Consider the following 17,751-nt stretch of genomic DNA (forward strand, 5'->3'; position numbering starts at 1 on the left):
TGTATATTGTTATATTATGTATTGTTAAAAATTCTATAGTTTTCTGTATAATAAAAATGTGAATAATTGATAACTGGAAAATAAGAGAAAAAATAATAAAGTAATTTATAATTCTTCGAACATGTAAAATAAAGATAAATTTTATAATTCAAATTTATATTTGATATTAAAGATAGTTATATTTTTGATACAGTTATCAATCAGTTAAACAAATAATTAAAATAAAGTTATAAATAAAGTTAAATTCTCTGAATTATGATAATTAATTGATCGTTGTAATATGTACAGAGAGTATTAGCATACAGGAAATTAAAAGACAGAATCAATGCAATTGAGCAATGCAGATTAATCTCACCAGAGTTAATTGATTTCTAGTTCTGATCACGATAAAGCTATTATTATAGGGTCGACATTTTCACAGTCAAATTTTATAATTATAAATTTTCATATTAAAATACTGCATGGTGGTTGCAGGTCGGCCCTTACAATATTAACCTGTAACGGTTTCTTCATTCCATTTTTCTGTAGTAGCAATAAATTCACGCGTTATGAATTTTGAAACAATTGCCAAGGGCGCTGAAAACGCTAAGTGCACTCTGGTGTATCAAACGTGTCAAAACTTTCGCATATTTCGAGAGCACCCGGCAGTACCTTGAAAGCATTACCGCTATTGGGAATGGTTATCGCGTGCACCTTCACGGGAATTACATAATATTACGATGCGAACGGTGATACGGTCCGGCCTTCAGAGAATTATCTTTTTCCACGGCAGTTTCAACCGAAAATGTTTCTCGAGTAAAAATTTCTGCATCGGCAAGTTATCGGAAAATATCATAGATATGATATATGTGTTGTAGGAATATTAAATTAAATGTAGCATGGCTTTTCTGCATAAAATAGTGCGTATGTTAAAAAGTATTTTTGGTAGTTCTCAATTTTCTTGCAATTTAAATATGCGAAGTAGATGTCAGTCAAACATTTTCGAGTTTATCTTGCCCAAACGTAGAAAAGCGACAATAACAAAAGACATTTAGTTTAGAGGAAAAAATCGTTTCCTTAATTCAACCTTTGTTACCGTTTGTTCGCGAGAAGCACGTGTCTGTTTTACACTCGGGCCAGTGTCTTCGGATATAGACTAATAAAACAAGAAATAACAGACAAGTACAACACTTTATAAATGCCAATAACGTTAACTCTCCCTGTTTCTTGACATTGCCCTTTTATATCTTATTGCGTTTCGGCCTTTATGCGTGGCTTTTACGCGACGTTCGAACGTAACGCGGTTGTCGGCTAATTTCTCTGGAGGCGCACAAAACTTGACCGTGCCCGAAGGCGGCCATTCTTGCGGCCCCGGCGTGCAACCGCGGGGGCGATAAACGTCCTTAAAGCAGTACCAGCCGGGGGTCAGGGGCAGAGGGGGGGAGAAAGGGATCTAGGGGAAACCACGGCAAGGAGAGGGAGTCAATGCCCTATGCCGACGGTCGGATCCACCCCTAGATACGCGCAAATGACGCTGTTGATGGATCTGGTCTATGGTGCTGGGCATGGTAAAGAGGGGTGCGAGGCGGGAGGAAAGGGTGATTGATGAGGGAATCTACAGCCTACCAAGCCACTCTATGGCTTTAACTTAATCGCGCATCTCACGCTGACCTCGATATCGCTGAAAACATCCCTCCCCCGTCGCGCCGCTCGCCCCGTTGCCTCAAGCTACCGTTCCTTTCTTACCACCACTTTTCTACTTTCTTGCTTCTTGCCGAGATACCTCCCCCTCCCCTTCTCCGCATTGCTGTCTCTTTCTTCCCGCGTGGATTTATAACTCCCTTTTTACACGTAATTATACGCGTGCCGTGCGAGCTACTTGCCAATGCAGCACTTTACCGTTCTAAGGTTGCACGGTATCGCTTTGATTGCGTCAAGTTTCACGCAAGTATGATAACGGAATAACTCCATTGGAATAAGATAGAATATCCAAATAGTTTTAAATCTTACTATGCAATTTTCGCGCAAGGACATTCTGGCAAATTTTAAACCCAAGAAAAAAGTATATTATAGTTTGAGTATATTATAAAGTCAAAGAGAAAACAAGAGACATGAAATATTTAAAGAAGATTACAAACAGAAAATCCCAGTTCTTAATCCTAATAATTTTATGCATCTGCTGATGGGAGTTGCAGTACCGGAAAGCTCTTTGCCAATATTACAGATAAAAAAAAAAAACGCAAAATGAAACGCAGTTCGATAGCAAGCGTATTAAAACTTTATCAGCAGAATCCAGAAATGCCGAGTCGGTAGACGGGGAATGACGTAAAGAGAGTCGCGGATAAAAAAAAAAGAGTTCGGAAAGGCAATCGGCGAGGAAACGAAAAGATAGATTGCTAACGACGAAAGAAAATACAATTAAAGACGCTGGGGATAATTTCAGGCGGTGACTCAAAAGAAAAGGAAAATACTTGCTCACGCGTTATGAAGAAATCGACTTCGAGGGATATATAGAAAAGAAAGGATAAGCGTAGGGATGGGACTTCGAAGAGGCCGAAATACGATATGGGAAACAGGAGCGATATGGAAGGGAAGAAGAGAATCCGCTCGGAATGGCAAAAAAAGTCTTAATTGCATCTCGATTGTGTGGAACACTCTGATTCTCTCGTTTGCGCTCGTCCGCAACATCAGATACTATCGTAGATTGACAAAGTGAGTTCCCCCTGAAGGTTGTAACACGGGATATTCTTATTTGTTTTTATCTTGGGATCGCGTTTTATGTAATCTTCCCGAGTCTGTTACATTACTCACAATCACAGGCAATGTTATACAAGTTTACATATATCTGCCGTAATACAAAATATAAGATTGCTATTATATTTTATATAATAAATTAATAAAATTGAAACATAAATTATTACACACATAATAATCGGTTTTATATATAATAATTTTATTTTAATTTATACATAGAACTTTTAAAGAGAAAGAAAGAGATTTTTTTCAAAACATAGCAAGTATGTGTTTTAAAAAAACACTAAAAGTTTTATATGTGTCATTTAATTAGCGTATTGTTATATTATTCTTCCGACTTTATAAGTTCTCTGCATGTTTCTAAGTTTTTAGTTTTTAAATATTAAAGATTTAAAGTTTTCTTCTTTCGTTTTCTTTTTTTTTTATTTCCAATCCAAAATTTAGTCTAACATCTAAAGACAAAAGTTTGCGTACGTTTATATTTCTTTAAACTAAATAAAGTTGAAGTTGATGGCTTATAAAATTAATTTAATTACATTAAAAATTACACGAATAAAAAACTTCCAAAGTTTAAAGTTACGTTAGAATTAAATAAACTTAAGTTAAATTCAAAAAGTTAATTTTGCACAGAATTATTAAATTAGAATATTATAATTTTTTAAAAATTAAATTGCTTTGAATAACAAAACAAAAAATTACAATATAAATAAAAAAATATATTTTATTTGTAAATTAAATTTATATAAAATAACAGAAATATTTTTATATGCGAATAGTTTCTTCCTTCATTTTTTTTTACATTAATAAATTCGTAAATTAAAAAAGTTAATAAAAGTTAATATGTATTAAAAATATTTAGTCAAAGTTAAAAATTAATTCATTTAAAATTAACTAAGTTAAGCTAAATGTTATTAATTTTTTTACTTTATTACCTAAGTTTTAATTTTTTAATTAATTACCCAACTCTGTCAAAAAGTTGCTGAAAACTCATTGAGATGTAAATATATTATGTGTTTATGTGAATTATATTAGAGTCTGAGTGCTTTTGCAGTTTAAACGTTTCGATATCGATTCCGTTCATGGCGAACGATAGAGATCGATCCCGTTGGGCATTTGATTGCAGCAAAGTGCCTGGGGAAAGAAGTTATTAGCAAATACACATCGAGGACGCTGCTTATTAATTTCCCTAATGAATCCGCTGCGTTAGAGCCTGAAGTACAGCGGCTCTTTCGCGATACTAATCGAACGATTAAGTATCAATTAATCAGGAATAGCTTCGGCGTTTGCTAATTGTCGACTTTGCCCTCTAATCGTTTACCTCATTCAATACACGTTTATTTAACACAGAACAAAAAATGTCACAGCTTATTAATTAATGTTGACAAGATAAAATAAAATTCTATGCCAATTCTGCGACATTAATCTCATAATATAAAAATTATAAATCTATGGAGTAGTCTAGAGTAAGAATGTTCTATACCTAATTTTAAAATTCGTGCTGAGTTTAAATTCGGTTTCAAATTCTCGACTTCTCAAGTAGTTTTAATTAATTGTAAATATACATATACAAATATGTATTATATATATATGTATATATATTTACAAATATAAATATATATCTAGAATTAAAAATCCGAAAATTACAAGTAACGAATAAATAAGCGCGAGCTGTAAGCGGCTAAGAAGAATCGTAACTGTACTCGTGTTTTGCCGATTGCGAATCGCACAGACCATTCTACTGCGGTTTTACAGGACCGCGGAAATAAACGTTGCGGTCTCTCGAACGGGTCGAGAAACTCTCGGGAGAATAAATCGTGTCGTGACTTTCGCCCGATCGTTTGACCCGCCGATTATTACAAGCCGCGTATAATAAGGGCGTAACGTTGTTAGGGTTAATTCGCCGCGATTGGAGGTTGGCCCGTGTCAACGTTAACGCACTCGTAAATACGCGGAAATAAATCCTACGGCGCGCGCGAGACGAATGTATATGGAAAGAACGACGGGTTATATTCGCCTCTGACTGATTTCGCAAACCGACGCGTTTGCTTCAGACTTGTTGCGGAACGTTTAACGACAAGAGATAAAAGCGACTCGATGAGCTATGCCGAGTCGAAGGATTGCTGCACGTTGGATGCGCGGATGCGCGAAAGATAAAAATTTTGCGAAATATCATTCGCGGCCTCAAACTTGACCTTGGTAACACGTAGGAGCGCAAAATCGAGAGGAGGAAACTTCCGGCGTCCTGAAGGATCTCGCATCTCGTTCATTCGTCCGCCTAGCGCTTTCATCCATTCTCGCCTCTCAGCGCTCTTCCTACCACTCATCCCTTCAACCCCCCCTTTTTTTTATTCTTTGATGCGGGGCTTTTTGTCCTCCGGGATATTTACGGAGCTTTGTTTCGACGTCGGCTTAAATGCACGCCGCTAATGGCACGGGGCGAAAGGCACAAAAGACTACTCGAATACTGTCAAATGTTTATTTGTAATTTGTCCGAAAAACGCATCGTGATGCATGTCTGTTTCCTCTTAATTATAACATCTCTTACTCATTAGAGAACATGATTTTTAAAAGATTAATTTTCCCGATTTTCTCGAGAAACGATAAATCTAGTTTTATTTTAAAATTTATTTTAAATACATAAAAAGTGTTTCAATGTGGAAAAAATTTATTAACTAAATTGTAACTTCACATCTCTAAATATAATTGTAGTAAAGAACGATGCATTATAAGATAGATCTATTTATAAGATACATTATTGTAGTATGAGATGCGTCATCACTCCAAAATTAATTAATTAAATTAATCCCTTAACGATTAAATTGAACAACAATATAGTTGTTAGAGAAAACATCAGTGGTAATTAAACATTCAATTTATATTACTTTCCTAATCACATAACGTATTGAGAAAATACACCTGTCAATGTCTGAAAACATTTAATCGGTATCTGTAAAACCGTCGCTCACGAACTTTTCTTTCTTCGACGCGATTTTTCGAGCACGTTGTCGCAGGTCACTGCAATGCGGCTGACGGTGGCATTCGGTCAATAGGCGCACTGCCAGCTCCATCCAGCTCTAAATAAGCCCTTGTTCTATTTTGCGTGAGAGGAATCGTATACGCGAACTCGCGAATAAGGCACGAAATAAAAGCGCAGGCGTAAATCTCGTACTTTCTATAATCTAATATTTCATCGCATTAAAAAAGAAACACACATTTTTGTCGAACAAACCGGATGTCGAAATGTTTTTATATCTTATTATGCATTTATATTAAATTCTCCATTTTTTTCGTGACACTCGTTCTTCGTTCCGTCTACGTCTACGGACAGAGGATCGGACGCTCTTCGCGCCGGGCGAAATTTTCGTCGGGAGATATAACAAAAATCGCGGCTCGTTTATTGTAATCTCATCTATCGCGTTTAATTAAAGGCGTCGAACGAGCTTGTCTCCTTTCGGTAGTTTCTCAGAGATGGCAGCATTCTTCCTTTCTGGCTCGTCGATCACCTGGAAGCCACCTGCACTCGGTCGATAGTCGGGAACACGCGAATAGCGCGAGCCCGGACTCCTGGCAGGAGGCAACCTGACCGCGCGCCGTCGCGCGACTGCTAATCTTCCTCTCGGAGCGGCACCTCCTAGATCGATATTCCGCCCCAGACCCCCGGCGAGATCGCGATCGCGAAAACCTCATCCCGTGACAACGCGCTCGCAAATTTTAGCTCCGAAACGCGAAGATCCATCGAAAAAAGCACGACGTTCCGGTGATAAAAGACTTCCTAAGAACAATGCCGGAGAAGTTGACAAATGACCTCGGGTTATTAAGCTACTTGAAGCCGTTCCGCATTTCACGGGAAGGAGGGAAGGGGAAACATCACGGTTCTTCAAAACGAGAAAAAATCGAATAAAGACGCGTTGATTTAACGTATGTAATATCGCTAATTCGCTTAAATTCCGTGCTTGATTTAACGATAGTTTCCGCGATTTTGCCTCTCTTCGGGGAGAGTTTGGAGCTGACATTGTCTGGTTGTGATGACGCGAACACTGGTTACTGTATATGTCATATTTATAAGCGAGATGATCTATAGTCACACGTCGATATGGCGACGCATGACATGTCGGTTTATTCCTTCATTACGCGATATATTCAAATAGAATGTATGTTTCTGCCAAATAAGATTTAAAAAAAATGAAATGGAAACGGTTTTAATACAATAAATAATTTACACATAAATAGAAATGTAAATAGTTATGAATAATACAATATTACTTTGGCATTATGTAAAGAAAAAGATTTACTGTCATCGCTGAGATTACGTTCGTTATCGGCAAAGATTTATCGACATGAATGTATGAATATCGTAACGTGGATCGCAACTACTAGTACCATTTAATTTTTGGGGAACCCTTAGTGAGATACAAACGTAACGTGTCTGATAGCGGTCTTAAAAAGTGAGGTAATGCCTGATAACGACGCGTGATATGTGCGAGGCGATAAGGTCTGAATAGAGTACTAGAGTAGCGTGATCAAGTTCCAAATAGTTATCCAAGCTGTAGCCACAGCTGCGAACTGATCATTCTTAGGTATCTTAAGATCGACTCCCACGAAAATTGAAATGTTTATGTGTTTTGTTAGTTCTAACTCAGTTCTCTTATTTCTCTCCGTTTCTCGATCTCCGATGCTTCGCGAGAATTCCGAAAGTGCGAGTCAAGATAGCGGATAGCTTCTTCGCTTTATCTGCCACGGACTTACGGGAGATGGCATCGCGTCGTAGGAATGTAATTCTTGAGCAAAGCAATTCTTCTGCCGTGGAAGAAATGACGACATCTTACGACGAGATTGCTCCGACATCGTTAAATACTGCTAAACATTATAACATTATCTGTTGCCGGAAAAATTTATAGGTCAGTAATAAATTGTATAGGAATAAAGAAATTGTTGTCCGTCGAAATATAAGACAGAAAACAAATTCAAATGTCTCGTGCGTTTCGGCATCTCAAAGCATCACAGATGTAGAAAGACAAAGTCTCTCTTTCACGGTTGGACTAAATTTGGAGCTGCGCGACCTTTGAAACTGTATTAACCGCAAATGTTAAAGAAATGTATGCGCGGGATCAACCTACATCGCCAGTAGCCACCATAAATTCGGGAAGTCACATAATTTTCTTTCGGGGAAAAGACGAGCGTTGTTCTCAACGCTCTCAGCGTGAGGAGGTTGAATCCGTAGAAGGACGGGCCCCGCACAACGCGTTCTACAAACCAATCCAATATTTTTCTTCATTCGAGGAAACATCCCGGAGAGCAGGAAAATAACGATTCGAGAGAGCGGAGAGGAAGAAAACCGAAGAGAGAGAGACCGGCTACCGATCGGTTCTATTAAACTGGCCGCGGCTATTACCTTAGCCTCGCGTCCTTCCGTCAAGTTTTCTCATATCGACTACGATCGATAGTCTCCCGCATCCTCGGCTCCTCATATAATCTCCGGCAATATCGTATCTGGATGGCGCCACCTCGTGACAGGCACACCGTGGTGGATTTGCCGCGACCTCAATTCGTAATTCTCTTTCCACACCGTAGTAGAAAGGAACTCGCGTTATCTCGAGGAGAACAAGAGAATTTCCGCAATTTTCAAGAGAATTTTCAAGATATTTTCGAGAGAAATATCGAGTTTGAAAATCAGTGTAGTTTCTATGAATAAATAAATCGGAAGCAAGTTAAATGTCAAGGTACGAAGATTCGACATTTTTAAAAAATTGTATCGTGTCAAAATTGACATCTAAAATAAGAATCCCTCAGTGATGACAGAAACATTTAAGAGAAGAATATATAAGCTTTATTAAACTCTACGAAGTCCATAAGAATGCCGCTCTTCGCGGCAGAAGCGTTTCGTTAAGGGAAGTTCATTGACTTCGCGCAATTCTTCCTCTGGCAAGGCTTCTCACCCTAAATTCAAAGAAAAGGGGCGGACAGCGGCAGAAGGGCGCATAGTCACTTCCGCTAACTGGAAAAGCAGCACGTCGGATTGTGAAAAATCAATAAAATCGCGCACCGAGTTTATAGTAGGATCGTAGGAACGGGGGTTCGTTGACTCTTCGCGTTTCTCTACCTTCTACGATCTACATGTTCTTAGAATCCAGTCGAACTTTGTAAAATCGATAAAGACGCATTGGAGCAGCACGTGCTCGCAGAACGGCAGTACATTTAATACCTCTCGGATCTAATTTTCTATATCCATTTCTGAGAAACGATTACGCCACATCACTTAGAATCGTAAGGGAAAATTCGATATTCTTCTCCGGCTATAGTGAATTTGAATCTGCGGAATGCGATTTCACTTCAACGAAGAACGTTTTCGCCGCGAATTCGATTTTATATCGAGACAAATTTTTTTGTGCCAATGTAGCAAACTATATTTATAGACATACCGCTGATTCATTAAATATTATTAACACACGCCTGCACATTCGGCGTTAAATATAGAGGCTCAATTCAACATTTTATTTATACAGCGTGTCGCGGAATATGTTCAATGTAAATAAGAAAATAGGATTAGCCGTCGTCGTCTTTCGTCGTAGCGGTGGGATCTGGATTTCTGTTCAAATACCATATATTTCACGTTTCTCTCCATGCACCTTACAGTTTCCTCGCGAAATATCCCCGTGAAATGTTTTCAAGGAATTAAGAAGCGTTTAATTTGAAAACCCGGAATATGTGTGCACGTATCAATTTTCTCAAAGGTCGTGACGGTAAACCTGAACATATGCGCGTACACTTTCTCGTTATCCATTCACTTTTTCAATTATATGTACATATACTCTTATGTACGACTGGAGAAGCGATGAGAGAGGGATGTCAAAAGAATAGAGGCGAGAAACAGAGAAAGAAAGAAAGAGAGAGAGAGAGAGAGAGAGAGAGAGAGAGAGACAGAGAGAGGGAGAAGAACAGAAAGGGGGATAGAATACATAATCCAATGAAACCCTAGGTAGCTGCGGCTGTTAAAACCACCCTCTACGAATCCTGTCGTGTTACTAACTGATTACATGACAGTTACATATAGGTCAGAAAATGAAATTACAAAGCCAGCACTATTCAAGGACGCGCGAAACGTATATTAAACGCCTCACATCGCCGTTTATTCAGAGGTGGTCGTGGGTGATTCGCTTGCATATCCATGAATGAAACTACATTTATTAAAGCAGCAAGATAAATTTGCCCAACCCTCTATACGCTATTGTCAATAGCAAGCACTTCCTGTACTATATTAGTGGCGTAGATATTTTAAGAAATAAAAATATATCACTTGAAAGACATCAAAACAGTAATAATAACAAGCTTAAAGAAATATTGCTTACGTCGATATTTTCTAGATATCTATATGTGATTATTTCACTCGAGTACATAGAAATATATAACTTATTTCTTATTTGTCACTAAATGTTGCTTATAATATGTCGCGTAAAAATAAAAAATATTGAAGAAGTGTTATTTAAAGAGACCGCTACGCGGAATTTCTCTAAAGTCTTGATGCTAACGTACATATACTGCACAAACACACACACACAACCATTCAAATATTATTCTCATTTATCTACTTAAAATCTTTCGCTTTAGTTTGAATATTTATCTTCCCAGGTATTCGTAGCCAAGAAAGAAAAGGTTGTTATCTAAGATAGATTAGAAATTTAAAGTGCTATTTTTCACACGGAAAGTTCGAAGTGAAAAGAACGCGAGCTAAGCTAACTTCGTAGCCAGAATAGCTTTTTCTTTTAGCAAAAAGCTCTCTTCTTAGAGACATTGTGAAGCAGCGCTGAGTGGTCGTACTTGCCGATGCCATCTCGAAAAATGTCGCCGTGCCACTTTAGCGCCATAGCAGTAGGTCAATTTTTATAGAAAATCCGGGTGTAACCTCGGTTAGTTCGTTCGCGTAATCATTTCCGCAAGAAAACGGCCAACCAACACACCTGCCCCCATCACAAAACTTCAATAAAGTTTTCCTGCTAATAAACGTACCATAGGTATACCGGAAACCGGATGCGCCGATAAACTTCGAGAATTTGAAACTTTATAATCTAAGATGGGCGATACTTGAACCCGATTACTTGCGCGTAAGTTACACGTAAGTTAAGAAGAATTAATTTCTAAAATTCTTTATGTTGAAAAAAACCTACATATTCTTGAAATATTTTCATACGTGTTCGAAGTTAAGTAATATTTGACCGCTATTGAAATAAATCTGACAGTAATTATCATGTCATTAATATTTATTATAAGAGAATACTCTGTTGACTATTTTTGCAGACACTTTTAAGTTTTAGACATATAGCAAAAACAAAATAATATTTAAATAATAATTTTCTTTTTCTCTAATAGATTTCTTAGAATTCTTTTTTAGGAAAATTTCATTGAAGAGAAATACATAATATATTTGTAGGAAGTAATATATATACCTTTTTGTGAGATATTGTCACGAATCTTTACTTCATCAATCATTTCTTTTGTTATCTGCTTTCTAAGTGTTGTCGCTCGTCTTCTACATATTTTCCTCTTTTGTAAGAGGTTGACACTCCCCACTGTCATCGACGAGGCTTCACTTATATACTACATCGTTATTTAACTTTATTTCCTAACGGATCAGATTTTAATTGCGGCTGAGATGCGCGATGGATTAAAACAAAAGAACCTCGCCATCAAGACCGCCGACGTCATCTCAGTAATTTTCAAGATAATTATACGAAACAATGAAAGTGTCGGTCTACTGAACGTACCTAAAGTTGTGCCCCTTCTTCTATATTTTCCCAATCAATATCGTGGTATACTTTAAAAACCACTCGAAAGACGGAATATAATGAGCAGAGTTATTATCATTACAATAGAAAAGAATAATTGAAAGAAATAAATACTACTGTGGCATTAAAAAAAAAAAAGAAATCTTTCTTTTACATAATTTATAAGAGCATTCTCATTAGGATAAGGCGAAATAATTCCGACAATACTATGAAATGCACATTAACACTTTATCACATCGTCCTAATTTCCCGCTAAATACTTCTAGCAACTAATGCATCATGCACCCACGAGGGAGATATATACTCGGCTATCATACACCCACCTAATACAGGTTACACTCTTTGTGACCCGTCAATGGTAGTCACCTTCTCAGCGCTCGTATTGTCTTCTCTAAAAGCACGGTGCGATCGATAAATCCCAACGATGCCGGACTATAGACATTCCGCTAAACTCAGCACTCTCCTATTTGCACCATCGCCCGTTTCTTTGAAGAGAAGAAGACTTTCGCGGTGATATAGCAAGCTCTTTCGGGATCAAGTAGAAGGGTTCGTTTGAAGTTCGCTAGGGAAAAAATCGGAGATTTTTCGCGCCGGATGTCCAATCCCCGATCTTGTTCACCCCCCTCTCTCTCTCTCTCTCTCTCTCTCTCTTTCTGCCTCTTTTGGTCGTACGGTTTCGTTGCACAGAAACTGCCCGACACGGTAGAGTCTCGGCTAGGGCACCCTTGCCCTTGACTACAGGGTGCGAGAATGCTCATCAGAAGGGTTTGTTAGCTGTCCCTCTCTCTCTCTCTCTCTCTCCTCCTCTCTTTCTCTTCCGGCAGACGGGTCGGGCGCAAAAAAAAAGTGAGAAGCGAAAAGGGTAGAAAGGGAGCGTTCCAGACGAGACACACGTTGTCCTACTCTCTCGCTTTCCTCAACGCGATGTGCGTCCGTCCGTCTGTCCGTTCGTCCGTACGTACGTATGCATCACATAGTTGCATGGCGTCGTCTCTCTACGTGCCGACGTAAAGTGAGTAGAATGCGTCAAGTGGAGGGTGCAGAGAGTGCTCTGACGGTGCGTCGAGTGATCCAGGGTTAGGCTAGTTGGTAGGTTATAGTTGTTCGATTGGTTCGATTGGTCCTACCGTAAGAGGCCCATTCATGTAAAGACCACTACGTCGTGGCACAGTATTTTGCGAACAGCGTTAAAACAGAGTCGGTTAAAAATGGACACGCACGTATTTCCTCCTATATTCCTCTATATTTGTATAGAACCGTTTGTATTACCGCAAACGTCACGAAATAAATTTGTGAGGTAGGATTAAAATTTTGCGGTAACTGGCGGACGCTAGGAAACATTTTCATGTAGATTTCATGCTCCGGTTTCGCGCGCTAATTGCTCTTCAATTTCAATGGCATCGTTATATCGCACGTTTACGCGGGTTCATATCGGGGCGATCGACCTCGAGTGCACTCTCGATGTAATAGACATAGACTCGAAGCGACGTAATCAAACGGTGCATTAAATGCAACGTTACTACTAAGGATCGATAAACGGAATATATATATAGCGGTGTACGATCACATCATAGAGCTGTATTAACATAAAAAAAATAAGACGTAGCGGCCACCGCGTGCTATATTTCATTGCTACACGATGTTATAATTGGAACCCGCAAGTCGATAGCGGGAAACAAATCGAAGCGGTACATCGTAAAATTGCGTTATTTTTCTAATTTATCTATAAAGTCATTAATAGTCGTTTTCCCTTTCGTTGCTGTCACGTTATCGCGCGATAATACAAAATCTGTGGCAGCCGGCCAAGTTTACGTCGCTTTATGTCGTCCGTCGAATTATTTGAAAGAGGTCTGCAATCCTATTCTATTCTATTTTAGACCGTGTAAAGTTCAGTAACACGTGTACCTTTCCACACGTTGTCCTATTTCCTCTGCGCTATATTTGAGCGCATTTATAATAATAAAAAATGATCAGCTTGCGGCATTTACGAGTTAATATTACCACATGATTAATGAGCCCACATTTATTCGCCTTTCAAAATCATTAATATTTTCGTACGTCTTCTTTTCTAAACGATTGAAGTCAGAAATCACACACGACGATCGTGATGTCGTGTCTGTCAAATATCATTCGCAGATTCATAAGGCTGGTATAAGGCGAGGATAAACCTGGTAGAAGCTTTTAGTGGAAATACAACAGCTTTGGTGGGATATCACTTGGAATTGTTAGCGCATTCCCAGCAGTTGTAAACGCGAAAGAGAACAGAGCTCTCTGCAATTACGACGTGAGATTTCAAGGGATTTTCTACGTTTCTGGCCTAACGATATTAACACGCTACTCTCGCGAATATTGCACGCTCGTTATACATCGTCTCAATTACACGCAGCTTAAGAAGATATAAGACATACCTTTCAGATGTTCCGGGGTGTCCGTCGCACCGGCTCGCATAATGTCGCTCAGATAGTGTTCCAAAGTCCTCATGTTGTCCAACGGCGAGTTTCCATTAGCCGTCATACGATCCTGGAAAATATCGAGGATACTCTGTGAATTTTATATTCGTAATGGTTCCTATAATTCAATTGTCGTAATTATATTTTATGGAGAGGCAACTTTCTGAATATCGACACCAGAAGTAATTGCCAGATAAGTAAGAGATACGATATTACAAGTTATCGCAGGCTAACGTCTTATGTATTCTGGATACGCGGTATCTAAATAGAATTCTGTTTTTCACAAGTCTGCAAATCTCGAAATGCTCGGTGGCGAAATGTTTGCCTGTTTCACTTAATTTCGCGCAAACGGTACTCCGTGGGCCTCCATTACGACGATTGTCTCACGCAGGGCAAGAAACCGAGGCGTTCTCCCTATAATATACAAAAAGTCGCGCATAAAGCTCCATGAATTTTGGATTTTTCAATTTCCGCCGCGAGTACCATTTCGAGAGATAAGGTGCTTACTTCTGGTTAGAAAAAAGCTTTCTAGCGGTGAGCGAATGCACTGGATGGAATATCGCGTAAACCAGCGGCGCTCCGGGGGGGGGGGGAGGACAAGTGAAGTGGAGAACTTGAAAAACGATAAGAGAAGTAACGTTCCCGGCAGTGGAAGGAAGTATCTGCCAGAAAGAAACATGCCACCCGCACGCAGCAGGAAAGAAAGTGCTAAAAAGAAAGGGATAAAAGACGGGCTAGAGAAAGGCATGTAATAGGCCACTTGTAACGAATCGGGGAGTGCATTTAAAAAGCAGGGATGTATTCAAAAGTTCTTCCCCGCTGCCGTCGCGCCACACCCTTAATGCACATCCGTTTCCCTTCCTTTATTTCGGCTATCGCGCGGCCGAAGCGCCCGTGTTCCCTGGCGAAAGTTTGATAAAGCCTAACACGGCCCTCTTTTATTTCGGACGTCACGCCACGGAATTGTTGACTTCCTCGCGTGGAAAGTTCGATAAAAAGGTCGGCCTCCAAAAATTAATAATCTTCAGGTCAAATTATCCTCAGCATCGTTTGTCAATTTTTATCAGTATACGCATATACGCATTATTGCGGAGATTCAAGCAGATCACGATATGTTAAAGTATCATTTTAATTAATTCACGGTAAGAGCAATTTTCTATAAACACGCCATCGAACAGTTAAAGATTATATTTAATAAATTATATTTTCTAAGTTTCTCTTTCTCTCTCTCTCTCTCTCTCTAAATCACTTGAAATAATAAAAACGTTTACGTTAACTAATAGTAACAATGCTAAACTAAAAGTTATGGACAAAATATACATGGCAATGTTGATTTATCGAGTTTAGCTACGCAAATGATTAAATTGAGATATAATGTAAAACATCTTTTTCATTTGACGTGAAAAGTATTTATCAAGAATAATCCGAGCGAGTACGTCTTCCTCTTACAGCGAGGACACACACATTTCTTTGCTCTGATTTCTTCTCGCGCATGTAGTGTCTCGCAAAGGAAGCAGACAAGGAGTTATGGGGAAAAGAAATGGGTGAGACATGATAACGGAGGAGAACCGAGAACCTTTGAAGGTGACCAATTGAGAAGAACGGCCGATGTAACGAAAAATAACGGGCGGTGGCACGGTGTAAGAGAAACGTCTATTCGCGCAAATAAATGCTCCTCCTCGGAGCATCGCCAAGTGGACAAAACGTCTATGGGTAGTTATAAAGGTTCTATATTTCTACGCGTCTATCCTTCGAAAGTATCTATGAAACAATCTATGAGCTATGCGCGAAGCTAGAAGATAGATATGCAAACCTTCGATAGCGCAAGATTATTAGAAAGATCTCAAAAAAGATTCTAAATTTATCGCAGGGTTTCGAATTCTAAAGTGTACTTTATCTTTTGTTTATCAAACACTTTATTTTATATACATATTTTATCGCGTATTAGTGCCATCACTACTTAATGAATGAAATAGTCGTAGGTATAATAGTTTACTTGATACGCGATATAAATAAATCTCTCGCACTAGGTGATAATCCTCACACCGTCTTGGCTATCCTGGACCAATATTGAAATTTACGCCAACGCGAGCGGAGCGCGGCCTTCGCCGTCGTTCCAGAAGGGAACGGCCGTGACACTTATTTGGTCAAACGCAGCGGAGTACGGGGACAAAGGAGAAGAGAGAGACGGATATATCCAGGTATATATCGTACGAATGGAGCGGAGAGAAGCGAAAGGGGTGGACCCCCTGATGTCGAATAATCGTGCCCATCTTTCCACGCCGGCATGGCCGGCGGAGGTGCAAAAGGTGGCCCCACCTTCTCCTCGAACGCGTTCCCTTCGCACCGCCCGTATAACCCCCTATTCCTGGTGTCCCTTCCTCGTGCAAGCGGGCCCCCCGGATCCCACCTAGGTACCAATCCGTTTCCCTCTCCCGGGCCGCTTCGCGCGCGCGTGCACGCACACGGGCGCACGCGCGCACCCACGCACCAAAGCATTGAGCTCACGCGCAACGTATACACACACACACACACTCACTCACACACACACACACAGGGGAAACGTTTCTCGGCTCCGTTCTGTCTCTCTCTAACTCACGCGCACGGTGGAAAATCAATATAGGGAAACCAGGAAGCAGCGGCAGGGCGTCGACAGCAACCTCCGTGCAGGCTCCGTCCCGGTACCACCCCTACTCGTCGTCCCCGTTCTCTCGTTGTTCATCCCCTCTCCCTATTAACCCTCTCGCAGTTCTCCGCACCCCCGCTAATTCCGTTCCCCGTACCCTATTCAGTTTTGCTTGGCTCTAGCAGTCTCTGTACTCGTAATTTCGTGTTGGTCGTTAGTAGATCGTCTATGAAACTGTTCGCGCGCAACTGTTTATTGACGATCAGCGATACTTGACCGTGACTACCTCTACTTTCTCGACGGCCACCCCTCCAGTAGGAAGACACTGCGCAAATTTTCCCCCACTGTCGGAAAGTAGATAGGTATTGCGGGACAGGGAGAGGTAGGAAGATCACCGTGGAATTGGGTGATTCGGAAGGAGACGTGAGGAAAACACCGCAGCATCGTATGTTCACGTCGGGAAACGCTGGTTCTCGTACCACGACGGGTTGTACATCACGGAGATGTATCTTCGGAAGTACCCCCGGCGATTCGTTATCCCATCCGCACGAGAGGCACAACCTATATCGTATCCCTCTCTCTTCCCTTCCCCCTCTCCCCGATCAAACTCGCGAATGTACATTCGTATCGACGAATTCGCGTAGCATCCAGATGCAAGCGAGGGGAGGGGAGGGGGTGGGATTCTCACGACAATCCCCTACGATCGAAGACACGCAGTACGCACACGTCATGCAACTCTTCTCCCGCGTATCAGTTACAAGGATTCCATTCGACCCAGAACTCCGCGCGCCTTCATAGTTGTGAGGTGCGCGCGGTTGGCCCAGTTCCGAAGTTGGCGAATCGTAAAAAGCAACGACACCTCTCCATTCGCGACCTCCGCCCGTGTGTGTGTGTGTGTGTGTGTGTGTGTGTGTGTGTGTGTGTGTGTTTACGCGCACGTTAATACTATCGTTCCTCTCTGCTGACCCCACGTTTGCGAATGACCCGTAGCCTGTCACGGACATACCCCGACCTGGTCGGGGATTGAGTTATGACGAACGGAGCAGAGGTGCTGAATGTAATCCAGGAGTGGTCCGGGAACACGGGTGTAAACGCACGTAAATTTTCTAGGGGCTGACACCGCGTGTCCATCCGTTTTGCGCAGTCTCCACGAGAGCGAGGC

At 40.5% G+C, this 17,751-nt stretch overlaps 1 protein-coding gene across 1 annotated transcript in view; it reads right to left on the bottom strand.

Moving 5' to 3' along the window:
- LOC105836456 (cytoplasmic polyadenylation element-binding protein 2) overlaps positions 1-17,751 on the bottom strand; it is a 135,663-nt gene that overhangs the window by 106,997 nt on the left and 10,915 nt on the right. The window contains exon 2 of the mRNA XM_012680500.3: positions 13,922-14,033. Coding sequence (XP_012535954.3) covers positions 13,922-14,033 — 112 coding nt within the window. The remainder of the gene's footprint in view (positions 1-13,921; positions 14,034-17,751) is intronic.

Source organism: Monomorium pharaonis, chromosome 1 (assembly GCF_013373865.1).
Source record: "Monomorium pharaonis isolate MP-MQ-018 chromosome 1, ASM1337386v2, whole genome shotgun sequence".
NCBI classification, from domain to species: Eukaryota; Metazoa; Arthropoda; class Insecta; order Hymenoptera; family Formicidae; genus Monomorium; species Monomorium pharaonis.